This window comes from Rhinatrema bivittatum, chromosome 5 (genome assembly GCF_901001135.1).
Source record: "Rhinatrema bivittatum chromosome 5, aRhiBiv1.1, whole genome shotgun sequence".
Classification (NCBI taxonomy): domain Eukaryota; kingdom Metazoa; phylum Chordata; class Amphibia; order Gymnophiona; family Rhinatrematidae; genus Rhinatrema; species Rhinatrema bivittatum.
In genome coordinates, this window is record NC_042619.1 from 383,442,201 (window position 1) to 383,467,254 (window position 25,054).

General features: G+C 44.1%; 1 protein-coding gene across 1 annotated transcript in view; it reads left to right on the forward strand.

Moving 5' to 3' along the window:
- GLRA2 (glycine receptor alpha 2) overlaps nt 1–25,054 on the forward strand; it is a 209,371-nt gene that overhangs the window by 157,413 nt on the left and 26,904 nt on the right. The window contains exon 8 of the mRNA XM_029601880.1: nt 24,481–24,630. Coding sequence (XP_029457740.1) covers nt 24,481–24,630 — 150 coding nt within the window. The remainder of the gene's footprint in view (nt 1–24,480; nt 24,631–25,054) is intronic.

The window sequence follows — 25,054 nt, forward strand, 5'->3', positions numbered from 1 at the left end:
GGAGAGGCTGGAACAGAGAGCAGAATGGCTTTTCTCTATTCTGCGGTGTACTCCCTCCTTCTGCCCCTTTCCTAATATCCTCTGCAGTAGAGCTCAGTTGTCAGGGTGACAGGAAGGCAATGGCCATATTTTGCATATTAAATAGCCACATAAGACTCCTGAGCCACAGATTGACCTCCTCTGGCTTAGTGCATTGACTCTATTAGTTCTTTGGTTTGGAGAACAATGACCTTTTGCCATAAGACAAAAATCCTTTCTACATTTAGCATGTATCTTGTTTTCACTTTTCTTATATGCCCTTTCCCCCACCTCCTCCCCTCCCCTCCCCGACCCTACATTTTAAACTGAGAAGCCATTGTGTCTTTAGGGGAAAGCACATTATGACAATTTCTAAATAGTAAATATAGTACTGTTCATTTCTACTGGTTTTGAAACAGATTGTCATATAGTGACTATTATTCTTGGATTAACAGAAAGCCCAAGGACATAGTTTGTGAAATAAAATACTGAAGAAAGTTCTCAGAAATTCTAGATGTTCTTCGTACATTGAAGAGCAGAACAAACAAACGGCATATCCATGTGACTTAACCCTTCCCCCATTTGTACTCACATAGTAGTAGAACCAGAACCTAAGCATCCTGCACTATCCCATCATTTATCTTTATTTTCTCATACTTTAGTGCACTGTGCATGTATGACCTGAAAAAAGATTTGCCTTTGGCTGATTTTATTTAGAACATAAGAAATTGCCATGCTGGGTCAGACCAAGGGTCCATCAAGCTCAGCATCCTGTTTCCAACAGAGGCCAAACCAGGCCACAAGAACCTGGCAATTACCCAATCACTAAGAAGATCCCATGCTACTGATGCAATTAATAGCAGTGGCTATTTGAAACAAATACATTATATTTACAATAGTAAAATCAAATTTTCATTTAGAAAATTCACTTGACTATAGATTAATAATAGAGAATTTTGAATACCGAAAATAATGTATTTGGAGATAGAAATAAAGCAAAAGTTAATGTCATCCACTGAGAGATAATTAAAGCTGGTTTCAATGGAACCACAGCATTCTCTTGATCTCAGTGTTTTCTTGTATTTATGTTAAGCTATGTCATTGCAGACGAGAACTGAATACGGTTGTGCAGCCAAAAGATGTTTCTTTCATTTTCCTTTTTTGTTTTTTTTTTTTTTCATTTCATTTTAGTGAACACTAAATTCCATTCAATGCGTGCCAATCAAAACAAATCAGACTAACTCCTGTCTCCAATCCTTTTCCTGTGAAGATGAAAGCTGGTCCTCAAAAGGGACTCGTAGTGGTCCGGGGAACAATGTGACTGCTGGCCCAATGTCCTCTCCTGGATGAGGCTGCAGGTTGGTGTAACCTATTTCAAAAGGTTCACGTACAAAATCTGGACCTTCTTCCACCTGTCTGGCTGAGACACTTTATAATCTGCGGGACCTGCCTTTTCTATGATCTTGCTGGCAGACTAGAAACTTATTGTCCAAAGATGGCAACAATACTAGGACACAATCTCCTGGTTAGAAGACCTGCTGGGAAGCAAACTGATCACACTCAGGCTTGGGTAGCTTGAAACTTCTTCAGACATAGCTATGTGGTTTCTCTGTCTTCCACTAAATACTCCTGCATATGGTTTACATATTCTATCAGATTCTCCCCCAGGCTTGTTTCTTCCTCTCAGGTCTCCTGGGCTACATCCAGGATTTCCTGTCATCTTATGAACAACAGACGTGCCATACTGGGTCAGACCAAAGGCCCATCAAGTCCTGTTTCCAACAGTGGCAAATCCAGCTCACAAGTACCCGACAGTATCCCAAAGGGTGATCCTGCCAGGTACTTCTCCCAGCAATTCAAACAGGGAAAAGCTAGTCAAGATTAGGAGAACTTCCCAATTCGGAATTAATACATATATCAATAATGAATCCCAATTCTTGCCATCCTCAGCACCAACCTTCAACATCTACACGAGGGTTTTATTGAAGTATTCAACAACCCCGTCTCTTCGCAAATGGTGCACCAAGGTACATAGGTTTTGATGTCAGGCAGGCTTTAGATTTACTGCATTATTTTGCACACAAATAAAGTCCCTGGATCAGTTAATACTTCTCTAGGCAAACAGACTTGCGAGAAGATGTCTATCATGGCAGTCATCATTGTTGAGGTCTTCATATTTCTTAGTTGTATACCCTTTGAATACTGGGTTGCATAATCTAAGACAACTAAAATGTATGTTTCTATGGGTGGACTTCTCTAAAGTTCCCAACCAATCCATGGCCACTCTCTTGAAGGGGGTTTCTATGACAGGTATCAACAACAGGGGAGCCACTTATACTCAGCAGACTTACAGGGTCATTTATCAAAATGCATTATGACATTATCACAGGCATTAGGGCCCTAACACCCACCATAACGCATGCAATATTTATCGCAACGTGCAGCATAAATGTAAAATTTTTTATTCAAAGGGGTGGAATTGGAGAGGGGAACGCCAGAAATAACTACACCTTTTTTCCTGGCATTAAGCTGTACAATGTACCCAAAGCATAAGCGTTGTGGGGCCAGTTTTACATGCACAGTGAGATGTACGAACAGCTCAGTGCATATCAATGAAGATTTAATGCAAAGTGCTAATATAGCACACAGTGCAGTAACTCTAAAATTATCATAGCCATGCCCATTTTCCTTAGCACAGGCATTATTCACGTGAAAATTATCGCATTTTGATAAATCTTGTTATTAGTTAGCTGGCATGTGGTACCAGACTGACAATAAACCTGAACTTGTCTACATAGGCCTGGCCAATAGAACTGATCCAGTATTCACTTCAGAATCTTTTCTTCCCAAAGTGATCCCCTAGGAGGTGGCTTTGAGCTAGCTGAAGTAGTTGTTGATAATAGGGTCTGGGTACTAGGAATTGTTCATACATTTCCCTTTCTAAATTCCCTTTAGCTACCCAATATATCAGTTTTTTCCAACTCTCTCCCGATTTTTCTTCAAACCCCACCACTCCCAAATTTCTTCAGCATCTAACAATTGTTCAGTGAGCCCAATGGCTTTCTGTTAGTTGGTAAGCCTTTGCTTGATGGTTCAATGCTTCATTCTGTGGTGCAAGATACTCAGGACAACCATCTTCAGTATTTCCTGACTGATTTTCCTATCTGGCTCCAGCTACTAGGTGGCTATTCTTAAAAAACATTTGGGTACTGTTCGGGGGCTCTCATTTTCCTCATACCATTTTCCTTTAAATGTCCTTAATTAAGAACTTAAGATTTGCCATACGGGATCAGACTAAGGGTCCATCAAACCCAATATCCTGTTTCCAACCATGGCCTACCCAGGTCACAAGTATCTGGCAAGATCCCAAAAGGTTGATAAATTGCCTGCTGCTTATCCCAGGGATAAGCAGTGGATATCCCCAAGTTCACATTAATTATGATTTATGGAATTTTCTTACAGGAACTTGTTTAAACCTTTTTTAAACCCAGCTATACTAACATATTTCAGCACATCCTCCAGCAATGAATTCTAGAGTTTAATTATTTGTTGAGTAAAAAATATTTTCTCCCATTTGTCTTAAATGAATCACCTAGTAACTTCATTGCATGTCCCCTAGTATTTGTACTAGGGATGTGAATCGTTTTAGGACGATTAAAATTATCGTCCGATAATTTTAATATCGTCTTAAACCGTTATGGAACACAATACAATACAGATTCTAACGATTTATCGTTATAAATCGTTAGAATCGTGAGCCGGCACACTAAAACCCCCTAAAACCCACCCCCGACCCTTTAAATTAAATCCCCCACCCTCCCGAACCCCCCCCAAATAACTTAAATAACCTGCGGGTCCAGCGGCGGTCCGGAACGGCAGCGGTCCGGAACGGGCTCCTGCTCCTGCATCTTGTCGTCTTCGGCCGGCGCCATTTTCCAAAATGGCGCCGAAAAATGGCGGCGGCCATAGAAAAAGATTGGACGGCAGGAGGTCCTTCCGGACCCCCGCTGGACTTTTGGCAAGTCTCGTGGGGGTCAGGAGGCCCCCCACAAGCTGGCCAAAAGTTCCTGGAGGTCCAGCGGGGGTCAGGGAGCGATTTCCCGCCGCGAATCGTTTTCATACGGAAAATGGCGCCGGCAGGAGATCGACTGCAGGAGGTCGTTCAGCGAGGGTTCCGGCGCCTCGCTGAACGACCTCCTGCAGTCGATCTCCTGCCGGCGCCATTTTCCGTACGGAAAATGGCGCCGGCCATACGGGTATGGCCGGCGCCATTTTCCATACGAAAACGATTCGCGGCGGGAAATCGCTCCCTGACCCCCGCTGGACCTCCAGGAACTTTTGGCCAGCTTGTGGGGGGCCTCCTGACCCCCACGAGACTTGCCAAAAGTCCAGCGGGGGTCCGGAAGGACCTCCTGCCGTCCAATCTTTTTTGTCTATGGCCGCCGCCATTTTTCGGCGCCATTTTGGAAAATGGCGCCGGCCGAAGACGACAAGATGCAGGAGCAGGAGCCCGTTCCGGACCGCTGCCGTTCCGGACCGCCGCTGGACCCGCAGGTTATTTAAGTTATTTGGGGGGGGGGTTCGGGAGGGTGGGGGATTTAATTTAAAGGGTCGGGGGTGGGTTTTAGGGGGTTTTAATGTGCCGGTTTTTCGATTTTTTCGATTTTTCGATTTTTTAACGATTTTTCACGATATTTTACCCCCCCCAAACGGCAACAATACGATTCCCTCCCCCTCCCAGCCGAAATCGATCGTGAAGACGATCGAGGACACGATTCACATCCCTAATTTGTACTTTTTGAAAGAGAAAACAGATTTTTGCTTATCTATTCCACTCCATTCACTATCATATAGACCTGTGTCATATCCCCTTAACTTTTCTCTTGTGCCTTTTTTGAGATGTGGTGACCAGAACTGCTCACAATACTCAAGGTGCACTCGCACCATGGAGCAAATCAAAGGCATTATGATATTCTCTTATTTTCCATTCCTTTTCTAATAATTTATTTATCATCATTTATTAATTGCTCTACAGATAAAAATTATCACCCAAAGTGATGTACAGAAGTAATACATAAAATTACAATGATTATATAATAAAACCATAACATAAAACTTAAAAAAAATACCAAGACTTACAAACAAATACAAACAAGCCTTTCATATCCAACTTTTACCCCCGTCATTTTATTCTGTTGAGACATCTCAGACCAAGTAATCATATAAATCAATTAGTAAACATGAACCGGGTTTTTTATTTCTTCTGAAATCTTAGTAAATTTTCTTCTTCTCTCACATCCAATAGTAACCTATTCCATAAATTTGGAAAAGCATCAGAAAATAATCTAATACCCAAGCAAGAATGTAAAAAATTAATTCACTGAAAAGAGTTGTAGATATCGTTGACCAGAAGAGCATACATTTCTTTTAGATACATGTCATTGTAGAGAATGGTTAGCATTCTATTTGCTTTCTTGGCCACTGCAGCACACTGAGCAGAGGACTTCAACATATTATCCATGATGTCGCCTAGATTCTTTTCCTGAGTGGTGACTCCCAATGTGGAACTCTGCATTGTGTAGCTATAATTTGGGTTGCTCTTCCCTACCATACATCACTTTTTACTTGTCCATATTAAATGTCATCTGCCATTTGACTACCCAGTCTCCCAGACTTGCAAAGTACTCTTACAATTTCTCACAATCCTCTTATGATTTAACAGCTTTGAATAATTTTATATCATCAGCAAATTTGATCGCAAATTTGCTGATGATACATCTCATTTACTATTCCCATTTCTAGGTCATTTATGAATATGTTAAAAAGCAGTGATCCTTACAGATCCCTGGGGCATTCTACTATTTACCTTTCTCCATTGAGAAAACTGACCATTTAGCCTTATTCTCTGTTTTCTATCTTGTAACTAGTTCTCAATCCACAATACAACATTGCATCCTAGCCAATGATTTTTTAATTTCCTCAAGAGTCTTTCATAAGGTACACTGTCAAACACTTTCTGAAAATCCAGATACACTATATCAACTGTTTAGTTCCACTTTCAAAAAAATGTAGCAAATTGGTGAGGCAAGATTTCTCTTGGCTAAATCCATGTTGATTTTGTCCCATTAGACTATATCTATCTGTATGTTCAGTAATTTTGTTCTTTAGAATAATTTCAACCATTTTTTTCTGGCACAGACATCAGGCTCAACAGTCTGCAGTTTCCTGGATCACCCCTGGAACCCTTTTTAAAAACTGGCTTTACACATTGGATGCCCTCCAATCTTCAGGTACTGTAGTTGATTTTAATGATAGTTTACAGATTACTATTAGTAGATCTGCAATTTCATTTCTCCGTTCTATCAGCATTCTACAATATATATCATCTGGCCCAGGTGAATTGCTACTCTTTAGTTTGTCAATTTATCCTAGTATAACAAAGATCCACTGAGATTTATTTCAATTCCTCTGCATCATCACCTTTAAATATCACTTCTGGCATGAGTATCTGCCTTACAGCTTCCTCAGTAAAGATAGAAGGAAAGAATTCATTTATGAGTTGATTTTAAAAGGCATGTGCGTCCATGAGCACGCGGTTCCTGGTGCACGCACATGGGCACACTAATTTTATAACATGTGTGCGCTGCTCTTTTTGAGCAGAAGTAAGATACTCATGCTGGCCAACTGCTGGCGCACGCTTCCCTGGGACAAGGCCTAATGGCCACTGTCCTAGCTGGCCCCTGCCCGCCCCACCCTGCCCAGACCATGCTCCACATCCCTCCCCTTTTAGCTGGCCCAGCACTTCTGTGTATATTGGGGGTTACGTGCATGGCTGGCTCTTTTGGAAATGTGCATGGTATGCACAGGGCCCAGTCACGTGTAACCCCCAAATTTTATGCATGCGGGCCTTTTAAAATTCGCCCATTAATCTCTCTACTATAAGAACATAAGAAATTGCCATGCTGGGTCAGACCAAGGGTCCATCAAGCCCAGCATCCTGTTTCCAACAGAGGCCAAAACCAGGCCACAAGAACCGGGCAATTACCCAAACACTAAGAAGAACCCAAGCTCTGATGCAATTAATAGCAGTGGCTATTCCCTAAATATAATTGATTAATAGCCATTAATGGACTTCTCCTCCAAGAACTTATCCAAACCTTTTTTGAACCCAGCTACACTAACTGCACTAACCACCTCCTGTGGCAACAAATTCCAGAGCTTTATTGTGCCTTGAGTGAAAAAGAATTTTCTCCGATTAGTCTTAAATGTGTTATTTGCTAATTTCATGGAATGCCCCCTAGTCCTTCTATTATTCAAAAGTGTAAATAACCAAGTCACATCTACTTATTCAAGACCTCTCATGATCTTAAAGACCTCTATCATATCCCCCCTCAGCCGTCTCTTCTCCAAGCTGAACAGCGCTAACCTCTTCAGCCTTTCCTCATAGGGGAGCTGTTCCATCCCCTTTATCATTTTGGTTGCCCTTCTCTGTTCCTTCTCCATCACAACTATATCTTTTTTGAGATGCGGCGACCAGAATTTTACACAGTATTCAAGGTGCGGTCTCACCATGGAGCGATACAGAGGCATTATGACATTTTCCGTTCTATTAACCATTCCCTTCCTAAGAATTCCTAACATTCTATTTGCTTTTTTGACTGCTGCAGCACACTGAGCCGACGATTTTAAAGTATTATCCATTATGATGCCTAGATCTTTTTCCTGGGTGGTAGCACCTAATATAGCAAATGTTGCTTACCTGATGTAACAGGTGTTCTCACAGGACAGCAGGATGTTAGTCCTCACAAATGGGTGACATCGAGGATGGAGCCCAACCACGGAAAACTTCTGTCAAAGTTTCAGGAACTTTGACTGGCTCCTACTGGGCATGCCCAGCACGGCACTAACCCTGCAGCCAGCAGGGGTCTCCCTTCAGTCTTGTTTCAAAGCTACAGGCAGTGCCGAAAAATAAAATAAAAACAAACCCAACACCACGGGGTGGCGGGCGGGTTTCGTGAGGACTAACATCCTGCTGTCCTGTGAGAACACCTGTTACATCAGGTAAGCAACATTTGCTTTCTCACAGGACAAGCGGGATGATTGTCCTCACAAATGGGTGAGTACCGAGCTGAGGATGTCCGAACATGCACCAAATGTACCCAACGGCGTGCAACAGGCACAAGAACTGGGGTGGAATTTGGTAGAGGGCATCCGCACCCTACTGGGAAGGTGGAAGGGTGTTGGTACATCATGCTGGAAAAAGGTTACGCAAGACAGACTGGCCGAAGATGGAATCCTGTCTTCCGGCTTTGTCCAAGCAATAATGGGCTGCAAAAGTATGGAGTGAACTCCAGGTGGCAGCCTTGCAGATGTCAGGAAGCGGCACCGATCGAAGGTGTGCTACTGAAGTCGCCATGGCCCTCACAGAGTGTGCTTTAACATGGTCTTGGAAAGGAATGCCAGCTTGCTGATAGCAAAAGGAGATGCAGTCCGCCAACCAGGAGGAAAGAGCCTGCTTACCCACAGGTTGCCCTAACTTGTTAGGATGGAAAGAGACGAATAATTGAGTGCTCTTCCTGTGGGCAACTGTACGGTCTAGATAAAATGCTAGAGCTCGTTTATAGTCAAGAGTATGCAGAGTCTGTTCCCCGGTGTTGGAGTGGGGCCTGGGAAAGAAGATAGGTAGTATGATGGATTGATTAATATGAAACTCCGAAACTACCTTAGGTAAGAATTTAGGGTGAGTGCGGAGTACCGCCCGGTCCTGCAGGAGTTTAGTGTAAGGCGGATAGTTAACTAGGGCCGGTTTACAAGGGGTTGTACTGAAATAGGGACACCCCCGATACCTTTATGGAAGGCGGTTACCGCACTGACATGCATTCTAATAGAAGAGGTCTTTAGACCGGATTCTGATAAATGCCAGAGATAGTCCAAGAATTTAGAGATTGGACAGGAAAGGGGATCAAGGGACTGAGAAGTGCACCATGATATATACCTTTTCCATTCGTAGGAATAAGATTTTCTTGTGGAAGGCTTTCGCGAAGTGATCAGGACACGAGAAACTGAATCCGAAAGGTTAAATGGCTGAAGGACTAACCTTTCAACATCCATGCCGTCAGGGACAAGGTTTGGAGGTTGGGATGGAGAAGGCATCCGTCATTTTGAGTGATCAGATGCGGGTCCTTTCCCAGAGGAATGGCGTGGCCTGTGCGGAGCTATCAGGATCATAGTTCCCCTGTCCTGACGTAGCTTCACGAGAGTCTTCGACAGAAGAGGAAGTGGAGGGAATGCATAAAGCAGACCGGTTGTCCATGTGAGGGAGACTGCATCCCGGGGTCGAGAGTGCTGGCTCCGAATGAGAGAGCAGTAATTGTCTACTTTGTGGTTCTGAGGGGACGCAAAGAGGTCTATGTGGGGATAACCCCATTTGTGAAACAGAGAGGTCGCTACCAAGGGATCGAGCGACCACTCGTGTGGTTGGAAGACACGGCTCAGCTGGTCTGCCAATACATTGTCTGCTCCCGGCAAGTAGGTGGCCCTGAGGTACATGGAGCGGGAGAGGGCTTCTGCCCAAATCTGCGCAGCTTCCTGACACAGAAGGAAGGAGCCTGTGCCTCCCTGCTTGTTTATGTACCACATGGCCACCTGGTTGTCCATCTGAATTAAGATTGTGCGGTTCGATAGGCAATCTTGAAAAGTCCTGAGAGCATAGCGGATTGCTCGCATTTCCAGGAAATTTATCTGGTGTTTGGCTTCCTCTGGTGACCAGAACCCTTGAGTTTGTAAGTTGTTTACATGGGCTCCCCAACCGATGTTAGAAGCGTCGGTGGTGAGGATTACTTGAGGGTCTGGTGGAAGAAAGGGCAAGCCCTGTAGGAGGTTGAATTGATTTGTCCACCAGGCAAGAGACAGACGGAGTGCATCGGTGATGCGAACAATGGAGGACAGAGGCTGAACAGCTTGGGTCCATTGCAATCTCAGAGTCCATTGCATGACAGACGGGCCATGGGAGTCACATAAACTGAGGTGGCCATGTGTCCCAGCAGAATGAGGAATTGGCGAGCTGTTGCCGTGCGTTGAGAATGCAACTGGCAAGCTAGGGACACCAGGATTTGAACTCGTTGATGAGGAAGGAAGGCTTTGGCCTGTAAGGTGTCCAAGTCTGCCCCAATGAAGGATAAGGTTTAAGATGGGACTAAAAAGGATTTCTCGTAATTGACAAGAAACCCTAGAGAAAGCAGAGTTTGAATTGTCAGGGTCAAGGAGGACCGAGCGAGTTGCTGGGTTGGGGCCCTGATTAACCAATCGTCCAGGTAGGGGTAGACGTGGATACCTTCCTTCCGGAGGAACACTGCAACCACCACGAGGCATTTGGTGAAGACCCGTGGTGCGGATGCCAGGCTGAAAGGTAGCACTCGGTATTGGTAGTGATTTCGGCCTACTAAAAAACGGAGGTATTTGCGATGAGATTGAGTGATCGCAATGTGAGTATAGGCGTCTTTTAGGTCTAGAGAGCAGAGCCAGTCTCCTCTCTTTGCAGCAGAGGGAGAAGCGAGCCCAAGGTTACCATTTTGAACTTCTCTCTGTGAAGGTACTTGTTGAGGGCCCGTAGGTCCAGGATTGGTCGAAGTCCTCCTGACTTTTTTGGGATCAGAAAGTACCTGGAGTAGAACCCTAGTCCTTGTTGAGAGAGAGGAACGGGTTCTATAGTGTTTGACTGGAGGAGAAGGGATACTTCCTGCTCTAGAAGAACAGAGTGATCGGTGAGTCTCCACGCCTGCCGGGGTGGGGAGTCCGAGGGGAGAGACAGGAAGTTGAGGTGGTAACCCTGTGCAATTATCGCTATCACCCATTGATCTGTGGTGATATGGTGCCATTTTTGTAGAAAATGGCCTAACCGACCTCCTACTGGTATGGTTGGAAGAGGGATGTGGCATCTGCTCTTTAATTGAAAGTCAAAAACCCGATGCAGGGCCAGGTTGTGGAGCTGCTGCGGGCTTTTGTTTTCGAGACTGGCGAGGCTGAGTTCTATGGTAAGGCCTCGCAGGCTTAGACTTGGCTAGTGGGGGATAATACTTCCGTTGTCGGAAGAATGACTTTTTTGAGTCCTTCTTAAATGGTTGTTTAGAAGGCAAGTCATAAGGAATAGATGAGAGCTGTTTAAGTGTCTCATGATGATCCTTTAGTTCAGCAACAATTTGCTGAATTTGCTCACCAAATAAATTATCCCCTAGACAGGGCAAATCAGAGAGCCTGTCCTGAACTTCCGGGCGAAGGTCAGACAACTTAAGCCAAGCCCAGCATCTGGCAGAGATGGCCGTAGCAGAAAGTCTAGTGGAAGCATCAAAGATGTCATAAGCTGTTCTTATTTCATGCTTCCCAGCTTCAAACCCTTTATTTATTAGGGACTGAAGCTGTGGCTGGAACTGCTCTGGCAAGGCATCTGAATACTCCTGCATTTGTTTCAGGATGACCCTATTGTATTGGGTCATATACAATTGATAAGAAGCTATTCTGGAAATCAGCATAGCTCCTTGGTATACTTTCCTACCTATACTATCTAGGAATTTATTTTCCTTAGTAGGAGGTATGGAAGAATGTGGCTTTATTCGTTTAGCTTTCTTTTGAGCTGATTCTACCACAACAGAGTGATGGTCTAATTGTGGTTTCTGAAAGCCAGGTGCTGACTGTACGAGATAGGTAGAGTCAGCTTTTTTGTTTACTGGAGCAACAGGATCCAGGGGATTCCCAATTCTTTTTTAGAAGGTCCAGAAAAACCTGATGAATTGGAATAGAAGTGATGACTTTAGGGGCATCCAAGAATTGGAGCAACTCCATCATCTGGTGCCTGTCATCTTGTTCTGATTGAAGCTGAAAAGGGACCAACTCCAACATTTCCTTCACAAAATATATGAAAGAGAGGTCCTCAGGAGGAGAATGCTTTCTACTCTCCACAGGAGAGGGTGGTGAAGGCAAATCATCGGTGTCAGTAGAGGTATCATCACCCCAGGTGTCATAAGGATCAGGTTGCTGACCTGTAGGACCATGAGGGGGCTGTGTACCTGAAGGCCCCGGTTGAGGCTCCGAGAAATTCGAAGGAATTACCGGCGGCATCGAGAATGTCCTCGATGGAATCGGTGCCGGCATCGGTGTCGGCATCGAAGGAATCGGCGCCGGCATCAAAATTATCGGTGGAGCTGATGTGCGTATCGCCCCCGAGGAAAGTATCGGTGGCGAGGGACGACAAGGCACCCATGGAACTACCCCCGAAGGGGGAATCTGGAACGGTGTTTCTCCACCTGATGAGATCGGTGACCCGGGCATTGCCGGTGGAAGGGCATTCGTAAGCGCTTCCATCCGAGCAAGCAGCGGTGCCAGTGCTGCTGGAATCGGGTCGGTGGCCGGTTCCACTCTCGGTGCCGGGGTCAGTGCCGAAGGAGTCTGGAACCGTAGCATCGCCTTGTCGATAGCCTCCTGGACCAGCCGGTCCAGTTCTGCCCGGAGACCTGGGGTAACAAGACCCGGCTCTACAGGAGAGGGAGGCGGAGGCTGAGCCGGAGGGACCACCATCACCGGTGGAATCGCGGCTCCCAAACCCCGGAGGGGTGAGGGTTGCCTCGGTGTCTGCGAGACAGGAGTGGATGGTGCCACTTCTGGTCGAGACTTCTTCGAAGGCGGCTCGGACAGTACTGAGGTTGATGACTTCGATTCCATGACGGTCCGAGACTTATGACGTCGATGGCGATGTTTCTCTTTCCGATCGGGGGAAGGGACAGGAGTCGGGGGAAGGAACAGGAGTCGATGGCCGTGAAGACGTCGATGGCGGACGGTCACCGGGAGGCTGTCGATGACGATGAGACTTCGACGGTGCCGGTTCCGATGACATCGATGCAATCGATAGCGTCGGAGTGTGAGCAAGGAAGAGGAGTCCCATCATCTCCATTCTGGCCTTGCGACCTTTTGGTGTCATTAGGGCACATTTGGTGCAAGTTAAGACATCATGCTCACTCCCTAAACACAAAACACAGACTCTATGTGGGTCTGTGATGGACATAGTACGCGTACAGTCCGGGCACCGACAGAACCCCGACGCCATGGCCATAGGCCAAAAATTTAGCCGCGGGACGGTCGACTGTCAACAGGCCTCGAGGGTCAAACTCGACGGTAGTCGACAAAAAACAACGGCAAAAACTTACCAAAGTACCGCGGAGGAAAAATTGAAGAAGGGAGACCCCTGAGGGGCAATTTTTTCTTCAAGAAAGTAGTTCCTGTCAGGAATGTGGTAAGAGCTCCTTAACCGCGTGGCAACTGCTATGTAGAAAAAAGGACTGAAGGGAGACCCCTGCTGGCTGCAGGGTTAGTGCCGTGCTGGGCATGCCCAGTAGGAGCCAGTCAAAGTTCCTGAAACTTTGACAGAAGTTTTCCGTGGTTGGGCTCCATCCTCGATGTCACCCATTTGTGAGGACAACCATTCTGCTTGTCCTGTGAGAAGAAACTTAACATTGTGTAACAACAGCAAGGGTTATTTTTCCCTATATGCAACACCTTGCACTTGTCCACATTAAATTTCATCTGCCATTTGGATGCCCAATCTTCCAGTCTTGCAAGGTCCTCCTGTAATGTATCACAGTCTGCTTTAACTACTCTGAATAATTTTGTATCGTCCGCAAATTTGATAACCTCACTCGTCGTATTCCTTTCCAGATCATTTATATATATATTGGCCTTGTCCTCAGTGCATCTTTTACCCCTTAATTATCTAATGGTCTAACTGACTTCCTCTCAGGCTTTTTGCTTTGAATGTACTTGAAAAAGGTTTTATTGTGAATTTTTGCAAGCTTCTTTGCAAATTCTGTCTTCGCCTTCCTTATTAATGCTTTGCATCTAACTAGCCCGTGATCTTGTGGTTTCCTGGGGTTTTTTTTTCATTCAGATCCCTTTTTATTTCTTTAGTATTCGTCCTTTGTTCACTAGGCAAAGAAGATTGAGAAATATTTGCTGTCAAGTCCAGACACTTTCCAGATTGGTTCTACAAGGGTGTCTGCCTCCTTTTTATTCCCTGGATATATTAGAGATGTGAATCGTGTGATCGATCGTCTTAACGATCGATTTCGGCTGGGAGGGGGAGGGAATCGGATCGTCGCACCATTTTGCGCAAAATGGCACCGGCCATACGGCAACACGATTCGACTGCAGGAGGTCGTTCCGGACCCCCGCTGGACTTTTGGCAAGTCTTTTGGGGGTCAGGAGGCCCCCCCAAGCTGGCCAAAAGTCACTGGGGGTCCAGCGGGGGTCCGGAACGACCTCCTGCAGTCGAATCGTTTTTCCGTATGGAAAATGGCGCCAGCCATATGGCGTATGGCCGGCGCCATTTTCCATACGGAAAAACGATTCGCGGTAGGAGATCGTTCCGGACCCCCGCTGGACTTTTGGCAAGTCTTGTGGGGTTCAGGAGGCCCCCCCAAGCTGGCCAAAAGTCCCTGGGGGTCCGGGAGCGATCTCCTAATCTCCTGACGTCGGGGGACAAAAAACAAAATGGCGCCGGCGCTACCTTTGACCTGTCATATGACAGGTCAAAGGTAGCGCCGGCGCCATTTCTACAATGCAAGGAGGTCCGAGAGGGAAAGATCACACCGGGACCCTTCCTCTGGACCCCAGGTAATTTAAGGCATTTTGGGGAGGTTCGGGAGGGGGGGGGGGTTTATTTTAAAGGGTCGGGGTGGGTTTTAGGGTTGTTTTAGTGTGCCGGTTTTCCCGCCCTCCCCCTTCCCCCGATTTACGATTTTTTGACGATAAATCGGGGGAATTGTTATTGTATTGCGGCTCTATCGATTTTTGACGATTTAAAATATATCGGACGATATTATAAATCGTCAAAAAACGATTCACATCCCTAGGATATATTCAGTTTATCTGGTGCCTTTTTGTCATCAGGGAACACCATAGTTTTCTTACATACCTCATCCAAGAAAAGGAAAAAAAAAATCTCTCCTTTTTAAAATTTCTCTTTTTTTCAAATCACCTCCTAATCTGTCTGTATCTAATTATCTTAAAACTTCCCTCTCTATTTGGGCAGGCCTAAACCCCTTCACCCAAAGAATCCAGCAGTTGATTTCTTTTGCTACAGCCAGGCTTAGAAGCCTGAAAGTGGTAGTGTGGGTCACTAAGACATTGGTGGGGCAGACAAACATCCGCTTGTGATTTAACTACTCTGAATAATTTTGTATCATCTGCAAATGTGATTACCTCACTCATCGTATTCTTTTCGTCAATTTATAAATATATTTAAAAGCACTGGTCCAAGTACAGATCCTTGAAACGCTTCACTGTTTACCCTTTTCCACTAAGAAAATTGACCATTTAATCCTACTCTCTGTTTCCTGTCTTAACCAGTTAGTAATCCACGAAAGGACATTGCTTCCTATCCTGACAAACACTAACCGCAGAGAACACAACCCTCCCATCCTCAGGAATCTGTACTGGCTCCCAATAAGTTATAGAATCTTGCACAAGGCCCTTACCATCATCCACAAATCCATTCATAATCAGCTCCCTCTCGACCTTCAGATCCCATTGAAACTCCACACAGCAAGACCCAGAGAAGCCACAACCAAATCCACCCTTCGCATAGCCACCAGAGAACAGGCCTTCTCGACAGTGGGACCAGCCATCTGGAATGGCATCCCCCCGGATCTTAGAATGGAACCCTGCCGCTTGACGTTTAGGAAAAATCTTAAGACCTGGCTCTTTAGACTAGCATTCCCGTAACCAACTACCCCCCTCCCCTCCCTCCTGTCTCATCTACACCTCCCTCCCCCCCCCCTCCCGGAATGGGTTGGCTCCTAGAATGGAGCAAGAGCCTTCAAGGGGTAGCAACCTGGAGAAGGGTGCCATGTGAACAGCGGTTCAACATGGGTCAACAGGTACTAAGAGATAGGCTGCAACACTGGGGAGTGTTCCCTTTCTTTGAGCAGGAAAGGCCTCCCTGGAATGGATTGGCCTCTAGAGTGTATAATGGTACAAATTGTTAGGATTTAAGCATTTGTAAACAGATCATGACTTCATAAGCAAGACAGATTAAGTTCTCTTCTCTGCCCTGAAACTAAAGAAAACTGTTTTATTTAAGGATCCATGCTGTGAAGGATTACTAGTTTTAATTGCCAGAGTCTGAGGTTTCCCTTTGCAACGAGGGTTCAGCCATTAGGCCTGGGCGAACAGGCACAGCATTCAAGGACAGAGTCAATCCCATGTAGGGACACAAGGCCTGGACGGACAGGCACAGCAATACAGGACAGAGTCAATTCCACATAGGGACATAAGGCCTGGATGGACAGGCACAGCAATACAGGACAGAGTCAATCCCAGGTAGGGACATAAGGCCTGGACGGACAGGCACAGCAATCGAGGGCAGAGGTCAAGCCCACATAGGGACATAAGGCCTGGATGAACAGGCATAGCAATCGAGGACAGAGGTGAAGCCAAGATATGGACATAAGGCCTAGACGAACAGGCACAGTAATACAGGACAGAGTCAATCCCAGGTAGGGACATAAGGCCTGGACGGACTGGCACAGCAATCGAGGATTTCCTTTCTGGATGGAACTGCCTGACCCTCCAAAGAGTTTGTATTGCAACAGGTCCCTTTTTAAATCTAATGGGGGACTGGCACTAGTGTCTTTTGAAGTGCCTCCTCTGCCAGTCCCAATCACTCAACCACTTCTAGCTTTCCCTGACATTATGGATTTAATGTCACTGCCTAGTGCCTACTGGCTGCCCACTGTCACAGTGCCTTGCTATGCACTAATGTAACGTGTGTGGTGTGCACGCACACACACACACACACAGCTTGCTTGTAAGCACAAAAGAGGCAGAATGGGGATTTCACTGCATAGACTGTCCCAATAATAAAGTTCAGTCTGTTAAACTACCCACTGCCCACTGTCACAGTGCCATGCTATGCACTAATGTAATGTGTGTGGTGTGCACACACACACACAGCTTGCTTGTAAGCAGAAAAAAGGCAGACTGGGGATTTCACTGCACAGACTTTCCCAATAATAAAGTTCAGTCTGCTAAACTGCAAGCCCACTGAAGCCCAGTGCACAGAGAAACTGAATGAGTTGAATTAAACACACTGGGGCGGATTTTAAAACCCCTGCATGCCTATTTTGCATAGGCCGCCGGCGCACGTAAAGCCCCAGGACGTGCGTAAGTACCGGGGCTTTCAAAACGGGGAGGGAGGGTGCGTGTCCGGGGGCGTTCCCGAAACGATGCGGTGTTTCGGGGGCGTGCCGCTGGCCCAGGGGTGTGGTCGAGGCCTACAGACCACGCCCCCGGGACCGGAGGACGGAGCGGGGCTGCCAGCGACACGCGCAAAGTTACGCCTGCTTTCAGCAGGCGTAACTTTGCCGACAAAGGTAAGGGGGGGGGTTTAGATAGGGCCGGGGGGGTGGGTTAGGTAAGGGAAGGGAGGGGAAGGTGGGGGGAGGGCGAAGAAAAGTTCCCTCCAAGGCCGCTCCGAAATCGGAGCGGCCTCAGAGGGAACAGGCAGGCCGCGCTGGGCTCGGCGCGCGCATGTTGCACAAATGTGCACCCCCTTGCGCGCGCCGACCCTGGATTTTATAAGATACGCGCGTATCTTGAACAAAAGTACCGGCGCGCGTATTGTTTTAAAATCCGCCCCACTCAATTTAAAAAAGCTGGAATTGTTGGCACAGCAGGAAAATCAATGAAATATATTTTCCAATGGAAAATCTAGCAAACTAGCTAAATATTGAATATATCTCTCCCAGCCACAACACCCAAAAGATGCTTGCTTGCAGCCTAGCCCAGAGGGTGAATTAAACAAAATGGCACTGCTAGCAGCTTCTCTCCCTGGCACAGAGAAACTGTCTCAGATCACCTAAATAAACTGCTTAAAAAACAAACAGGGCTGCAGCAAAATAAAGAAATATATCTTTCTCTTAAATAACTAGCCTAGCTAGCAATTCAATATAGATTTCTGAACTCAGACTAGCTCCGAGTGCAGCCACCTTCCGCAGAGACCACCTCCCCAGACCACCCCTGCAAAGAAAGTGCGTGGCACGCCACATGCTTAAGTATATATAGTGCTGGGTCATCAGGAAAATTGTCACCGTGTATTGAATGACAGCACGATTGGCTGAATTCAGTGCATTTCACAAAATGTTATCGTTGATACGCTGCATTCCGGTATCTGTGCCAACCTGTCTGACCCACTCTGACAGGGCTGAGAGGTCACTGATGATTCACAGGAAAGGGCTGGTTTTTGGCTCTGGATACACCCAAATGGCGTCCTCTGATTGCAAATGGCAGCGAAGAAAAGTGTGTGCTGCCAAACGGATGAAATGGATGATACGTTATATTCGTGGGGAGTCACGATACGTTTCATTTCCCCACAAATACAATGAATAGGGACATATTCGTTTCAAATTGCCAATACGTCGAAAACGAATGCACACCCCTAGTTTCTTCAACTTTGAATTCAGAAAAGGAGGAGAGAGGGGAAGGGTATAGGAAAGAAATGGGGGAGAGGCAAGTAGAGATGACCTGGCTGAGAACTCAAGACTACTTCCATGACAACATTCACAAAATTAATCAGCCATAGTCTGGGCAGAGTGAAGAGTGTGAAGGAGGTGAATGAAGTTTGAGGAGGGAATTAAGTGTGACAAAGAGACAATGAGGGTTGGTTGCAAGAGAGTTTGTCAGATGGATGTAAGAGTCTTGCTTGGCAAGTGCAATAGCAGACTGGAATGAGGTCAGCATGAATTTGAATGTACGAAGTCTGCATAGGCATGGGATTTTAACCAGAGATGTTCTACAGAGCAGGCACAAGAATGTAGAAAGCAAATTCTAGGGACAGCCACGATGGGGAGGGCAGGGTTGATGCACCTAACAGAATGAGTATGGGGAAGGGCAAGAGTGTCTACAGCAGAGAAGAGTATAGTGTTTAAAGAAAAAAAAACTGCTTTGTCAACTGACTCAGACAATGTAGTGGAGGAAAGGAGAGATAAAACAGTAGTGGAGAGGATACAAGATTCAGCAGCTTGGAGATTCCAGCTGGTGTCTGGACAAGGCTGTGAAGGGTGGTGGTTTAGTTCAAACTTATCAGATGATGGTCAAGTAACATACTGGGGAAGGCAAATTAGAGATGTGTATTTGTTTTAACCAAATTTGAAAAAAAACAATGAATAAGGGTCAATTTGTTATACAAATCCTATTCACGTAATTTGGTCTTTTCGGGATCTGTTGAAGAAATCTAAATTGTATTATATATGTGATGTCATTCTGACCTACTAATCATGCAGCAAATTTTTATAAACTGAAGGAGAGGTAAAATAAGTGCTGTATAGGAAACGAGATGGTGTAGGAAAGGGAACTTTTTATAGAATTAGAGGAGAAGCAATGGTTTTTTTGGGGGTTTTTTGGGAGAAGTCTTTCCTTGTCAGCTTCTATCACATAGTCTCTTTTTATTTATTTATTTTTATGGCACATTGTACTGTGTGGACCCCGGTAAAGTTGGGAAACTGAAGGGTCAGGGTAAGGATAAATACTGGTCCTGTAACTTGAAAAAGGGTAAATTTCCTCATTTACTATTTTACTGTTCTGCACTATGGAAATTCATGAAGGTTAAATCTTCTTCAATAGGAAGAATAGAACCATCTCGATTATGATCTGGAAGTCTTTTGGGTTATCACAATCCTTGTCCCGAAGAAAGTGTATTTTGTCTGTAACTCTTCACTTGATTATGTTACATTGGAAGGATACTATTGTATTACATATCAATATGTGGTGAAATGTGTTTTTATAATTTCATATAATTGAAATGGTAGCAGCCAAATGGACAGTTCGTCTGGTCTGGATAAAGAAAGTGTGAGCTCATATGCATAGATATGTTGATGGTGTTACCTGAAGACTATGTTTATTATTCATTGCCATATTTTTATTTTCTTGTTTTGGTTCTGTGTTCTTTATTTTAATGTAATAAGTTTTCAACTAATAAAATAAAATAACCACAGAAAGTTCATCACAGAACTTTTAACAGTCAGCAGCCATCTTGGAATATCAACTGCCTAAAAGAAAAATAAAACAACTATTTCTCTTTTCATTTTTCACTTTTTAGATGTTTTTTCAAAATTTTACATTTTTTGGCATGTTTGGTACAAATTATAATTGCCCAAAGCTTCTGGATCTTGGGGAAGTCAATTTTCAAAGTCATTTTCTAATGCAAAACAGCTTTCTACCCATGAAATTGTACTTTTTGAAAAATGTCTATACTTTATATGGGTAAAAATACATGAATTCCTCAACAATGCCTACACTTTTATTTGTATGCTGCAGAGATGTTCCCATGGGCTCAATTAGGTTGAGGGAGGCAGCAACACATGTAGCTTGAATTTTCAAACATACACATATCAGCAGATAAAGTAGATGCAAATTCCTTTGGGAATTTTTTCTAGAGGCAATTATCAAAGCAAAGCTACAATGACATTTTTGCCATGATTATTTGTGCAAAATCCTTGTATAAAATGTACCCACAGAATTTGCCCCAATATGGGCAGTTTGATTAATGCCCCTTAAAATGTAACTTCAGGTTATTTTCTTTCTGCATCAGAACATAAGGGATTGCTAACAGTTTCTAAATAGTTGGCACTATGATTTGTCTTCCCATGCTAATTTTCATATACTCAATAGTCAAACAAGTTGTGTATGATAGATTTTTATTGGAATAAATGCATGTATAACCAGCTTTCAAACGTTATGCTCCCTTCGTCAAATCACGTTAAGAAAATTAAGGATGAGGATGTCTGAATATACAAGTAATTTATAGGTTGGATTACACCATCAGCATTTGTTTTCAAAGGAAATCTATAACATAAATGAATGGTGGGTGAGTGAGGGGTGGGGAAGGTAGAAAGGGAGTAGCTGGATTTCCTTGCAGTCACTATGAGGGTTATTTACCAACGTGCATTAAGGCGTTTTCGCATGGCGTGATTCAAATTTTGAAGAGAGGAGGAGTTAGGGGCGGGGAGTGGGCTGGGTTAGCTAGTGTGCGAAGTGCTATCGCACAGAGTTAACGTTGATTTTAGCTACACCACTTTCATTTGTGTTACGTTGTGCGATCGCATGTGCTACAGGCCGGTAAGGGTTTATCGTGGCTCACAATGTCTCCTGACAGGCCTGTTTCAGTATGATGCAGGCTTGGGGGGAAGAGAGAGCGAGAGAGAGAGCGAGAGAGAGAGAGAGAGAGCGAGAGAGAGAGAGCGAGAGAGCGAGAGAGCGAGAGAGAGAGAGAGAGAGAGAGAGCGCGAGAGCGAGAGAGAGAGAGAGAGAGAGAGAGAGAGAGAGAGAGAGAGAGAGAGAGAGAGAGAGAGAGTTGCTATAGTGCCTCCTCCCTAGACAGGTATTTGTATCCCTATGGGAGGCCCACCTAGTAACTCGAGGTGAGGTTTAAGTATTAGTGTAGGGGGTTAGGGGCCACTTTCACATTCAACGTGAGATGTACGAACAGAACAGTGGTCTCTTGTGAAGATTTGATGACCTACGGAGTGAAGAAACTCACTCCAAGATGAGATTTGGGCAATGTTCTCTCAACCTAGCTTGATGGACTCTCTACCTGGGTAACAACAAGCTAGGTGGAGAGAACATTGCCCAAATCTCATCTTTGGGTGAGTTTCTTCACGCCGTAGGTCATCAAATCTTCACAAGAGACCACTGTTCTGTTCGTACGTCTCACATTGAATGTGAAAGTGGCCCCTAACCCCCTACACTAATACTTAATCACCTCGAGTTACTAGGTGGGCCTCCCATAGGGATACAAATACCTGTCTAGGGAGGGGACACCATGGCAAGGCTCTCTCTCTCTCTCTCTCATGATAGTGCAACTTGCGATACACATGCTTATTAGCATAAGGTACACCCCTTTTTGGTATCGCATGCGATACCAATGCGATATTGGAAAAGAGGCCCTATATTTGTTATTTGGATAGTTAATGAATTAAGAAAAGGGTAAGAAAAATGGAGACAAACATAGCTCTGTTTTTTGTTCAATAATACTTAACACAAGACCCACTGAGTGCACGTTTTCATGCATTTGAAAACTATAAATGCTTGCACAATCATTAAAAATTATCACAGCAAGTTGAAACTTCCTGACTTTAAATCATTTTTGCCAACCTTCAATTTCTGATAATTTAACACCCCCGCCCGCCATCCCTTCAGTTTTCCTAAAGAAACACCCTAGAACCACTGAATGCACGTTTTTATGCACGTATATTTGTACTGTACATATTTCCTGCATTATGCTGATTTTCAGAGTCTGTTTGGGGTATGTCATGGCTTAGACACTCTGCTATGTATACAGATCACATTTGTTGATTGCCATTGTGTTTTTGAGCTTATCAAGTACCGCATGCAGGTTTCATGCATGTGAGCTTGTACTGTACTATTTATTGTATTGTACTGCCATCCAGTGTCAGCCTGTGGCATCTCATGGCTTAGATTCTTTGCCACTTAGATTATATTTTAATGATTGCCATTCTGGCTTAGAGCCACTTATCCTTGTCCTTTATCTCGTCGCATTGTTCTCTAGCACAGAAACTTTCTGGGTGTTTCTAACTTTCTTCTAAGAGACTGAGAGTTTATTTATTTATTTTATTTAAGACTTTTTTATACCAAAGATCATGTATAAGTACATATCGTTTCGGTTTACAGACAACCAACAATAGGAAGTTACAGCAAGTTTGCTCTGTTTTCAGAGATTTGGTAAGGTTTATTAGCACCATACAAATGTTCTACAAAACAGGTCCACAATTATTTTTATTTTGATTATTTAATCATTCATTTATGGTATAGTAGATGGACAGCTGTGCCTAATGAAATCCAGGTGCCAGATTGATTTTGCAGTTCAAGGCTCCTATGCCATGTAAATATAGCCAGAATAGAAACAGAGTACAGACAGAAGTCAAAGTGCCTCAAAAGATGAATCAGAATGAGGGGAAAGTGTTGCCAGCTGTTCTAGAGTGTGACCATATGTGGAAGCAAATCTGAATAGGGTGGAGGATGAAATTTTCAGACATAGAAGTTCATCATATAATATTATTTTTAATGAAGACATGCAAGGTCCACTTTCCCAGGGGGAACCTTTGTAGATGGCACAAAGGCAGATATAGCAATAATTTATTTGCCAGGCAAGAATAGCCAGAAACAGAAATACATGTAAGCCCAACTTGAATTACATTGTAGATATGCACAATACTGAGTCATAAATGATAGAACTGCAACCTGCTGTGAACAGGTACATTAATTTTGTGAGCATTCACACCTCAATTGTATAATATGTCTGCAGCAGTTCTAGTGAAACTGAACTTTGATGTGAAAAATGTCATCAAATATCTGTAAAAAAAAGCTGACAAAATGTGAAAGATAGATGTTTTAATTTGTATTGTAAGTAAATAAAGCACATATTTTCAAAAGGTCGTGTATGCAAAATCCAGGAGATACGTGCATGGCCATGCACGTATCTCCTAGTATGTGCAGAAGTGCCAGGCCATCAAAAAGGAGTGGGCCAGAGCCAGGGCCAGGATCTGGGTGAGGGCCAGCCAGGACAGCACCATTTTGTACTGTTCTGGTGACTCGTGTGCCTGCAGATGGCTGGCATGTCAAATTTACTTCAACTCCTAGGATGAAGCAAGTTGAAAAACAAAAAAATAGGCTAGATAAGTAGGGATTAGGGGTTGGGGAGGAGAGGAGAGGGGAAATGTTAGGAATGGTAGTTAGCGGGATAGGAAAGCCTGCTCCTTAATTGTGATATCATTCCTTTCATGATTGTTTTACCTGTACATCGCTTAGTGCTTATGCATTAGTACTTCATAAATTTTAAATAAATATACAGGTATACAATCATCTGTGGAACGTATGGTATATGCCTGTGTACTGAATAGCAATGATAAATGTAATGAACCTTTTCGATAGCAAGTCCATTGCTTTGGAATTCCATCCTGTAGCACATAAGAGCTGAAGTTAGCCTGACTACGTTCAAGAAACATCTAAAAGTATTTCTGATTTACTCGGGCTTTGAGCAGCAACGTTGAGGCTATGGATAATGATGGTTTTATGCAGTAACCTGAACCTTTTTGATCAAAGTGAGGAAAATAAAAATAGGTAATGATATAGGCTCTAATATTATAAGGCTTTTTTATTGTCACCTATTGTGTATGTTTGTTTAAGTCTCTCAATTTATATATTATGATTGTTCTTATTGTATTCCATGTAGACCTTTGGATACAGTGGAATATAAATGTATTTATTTTAAATATTTATTTTCCACCTATATTAGCAATGTTATGCTAAGTGGATTACAGTTTTAAGATGAAACTCAATCAACTTAAATAAATAAATAAATGGATGTTGTACTTACCATGCATTTTTTTGCATTTTCACCAGGTATCATATGTGAAAGCTATTGATATTTGGATGGCAGTGTGTCTTTTGTTTGTGTTTGCTGCCTTGCTTGAATATGCAGCAGTCAACTTTGTCTCAAGGCAACACAAGGAGTTTCTAAGGCTGCGAAGAAGGCAAAAAAGACAAAATAAGGTACAGCTCTATTAAATGTTATTAGATCTACATCATAACCTTCTTTTGATGATTTTATTCCACATCCTCTATTCAGAATGATTTACAGACCATGCAGAGGGCCTTAAGAATGTAGCGTTCTATTACAAATATTTCTAGAATGCATATTTTTAGACAGAAACAAATTTAACAGAGTAACCAAAGCTGCTACTATTAACCTGAACAACCGTAATAATTCATCGCAAGGTACGGGTAAAGCCCATAGACCCTTTACCCAACTGGGATACTTGAGCCACAATGCAGAGCCAGACACAGAACTAATGAAAAATAGGCTACAGTTTTATTATCATAAATGCCTTACAGTACTAACCTAGGAATCCGAGCCATAACATAGCCAATTATCAAAAGGCAGGCAGTACATTAACCTCAGACTCCAGGGCTCGCT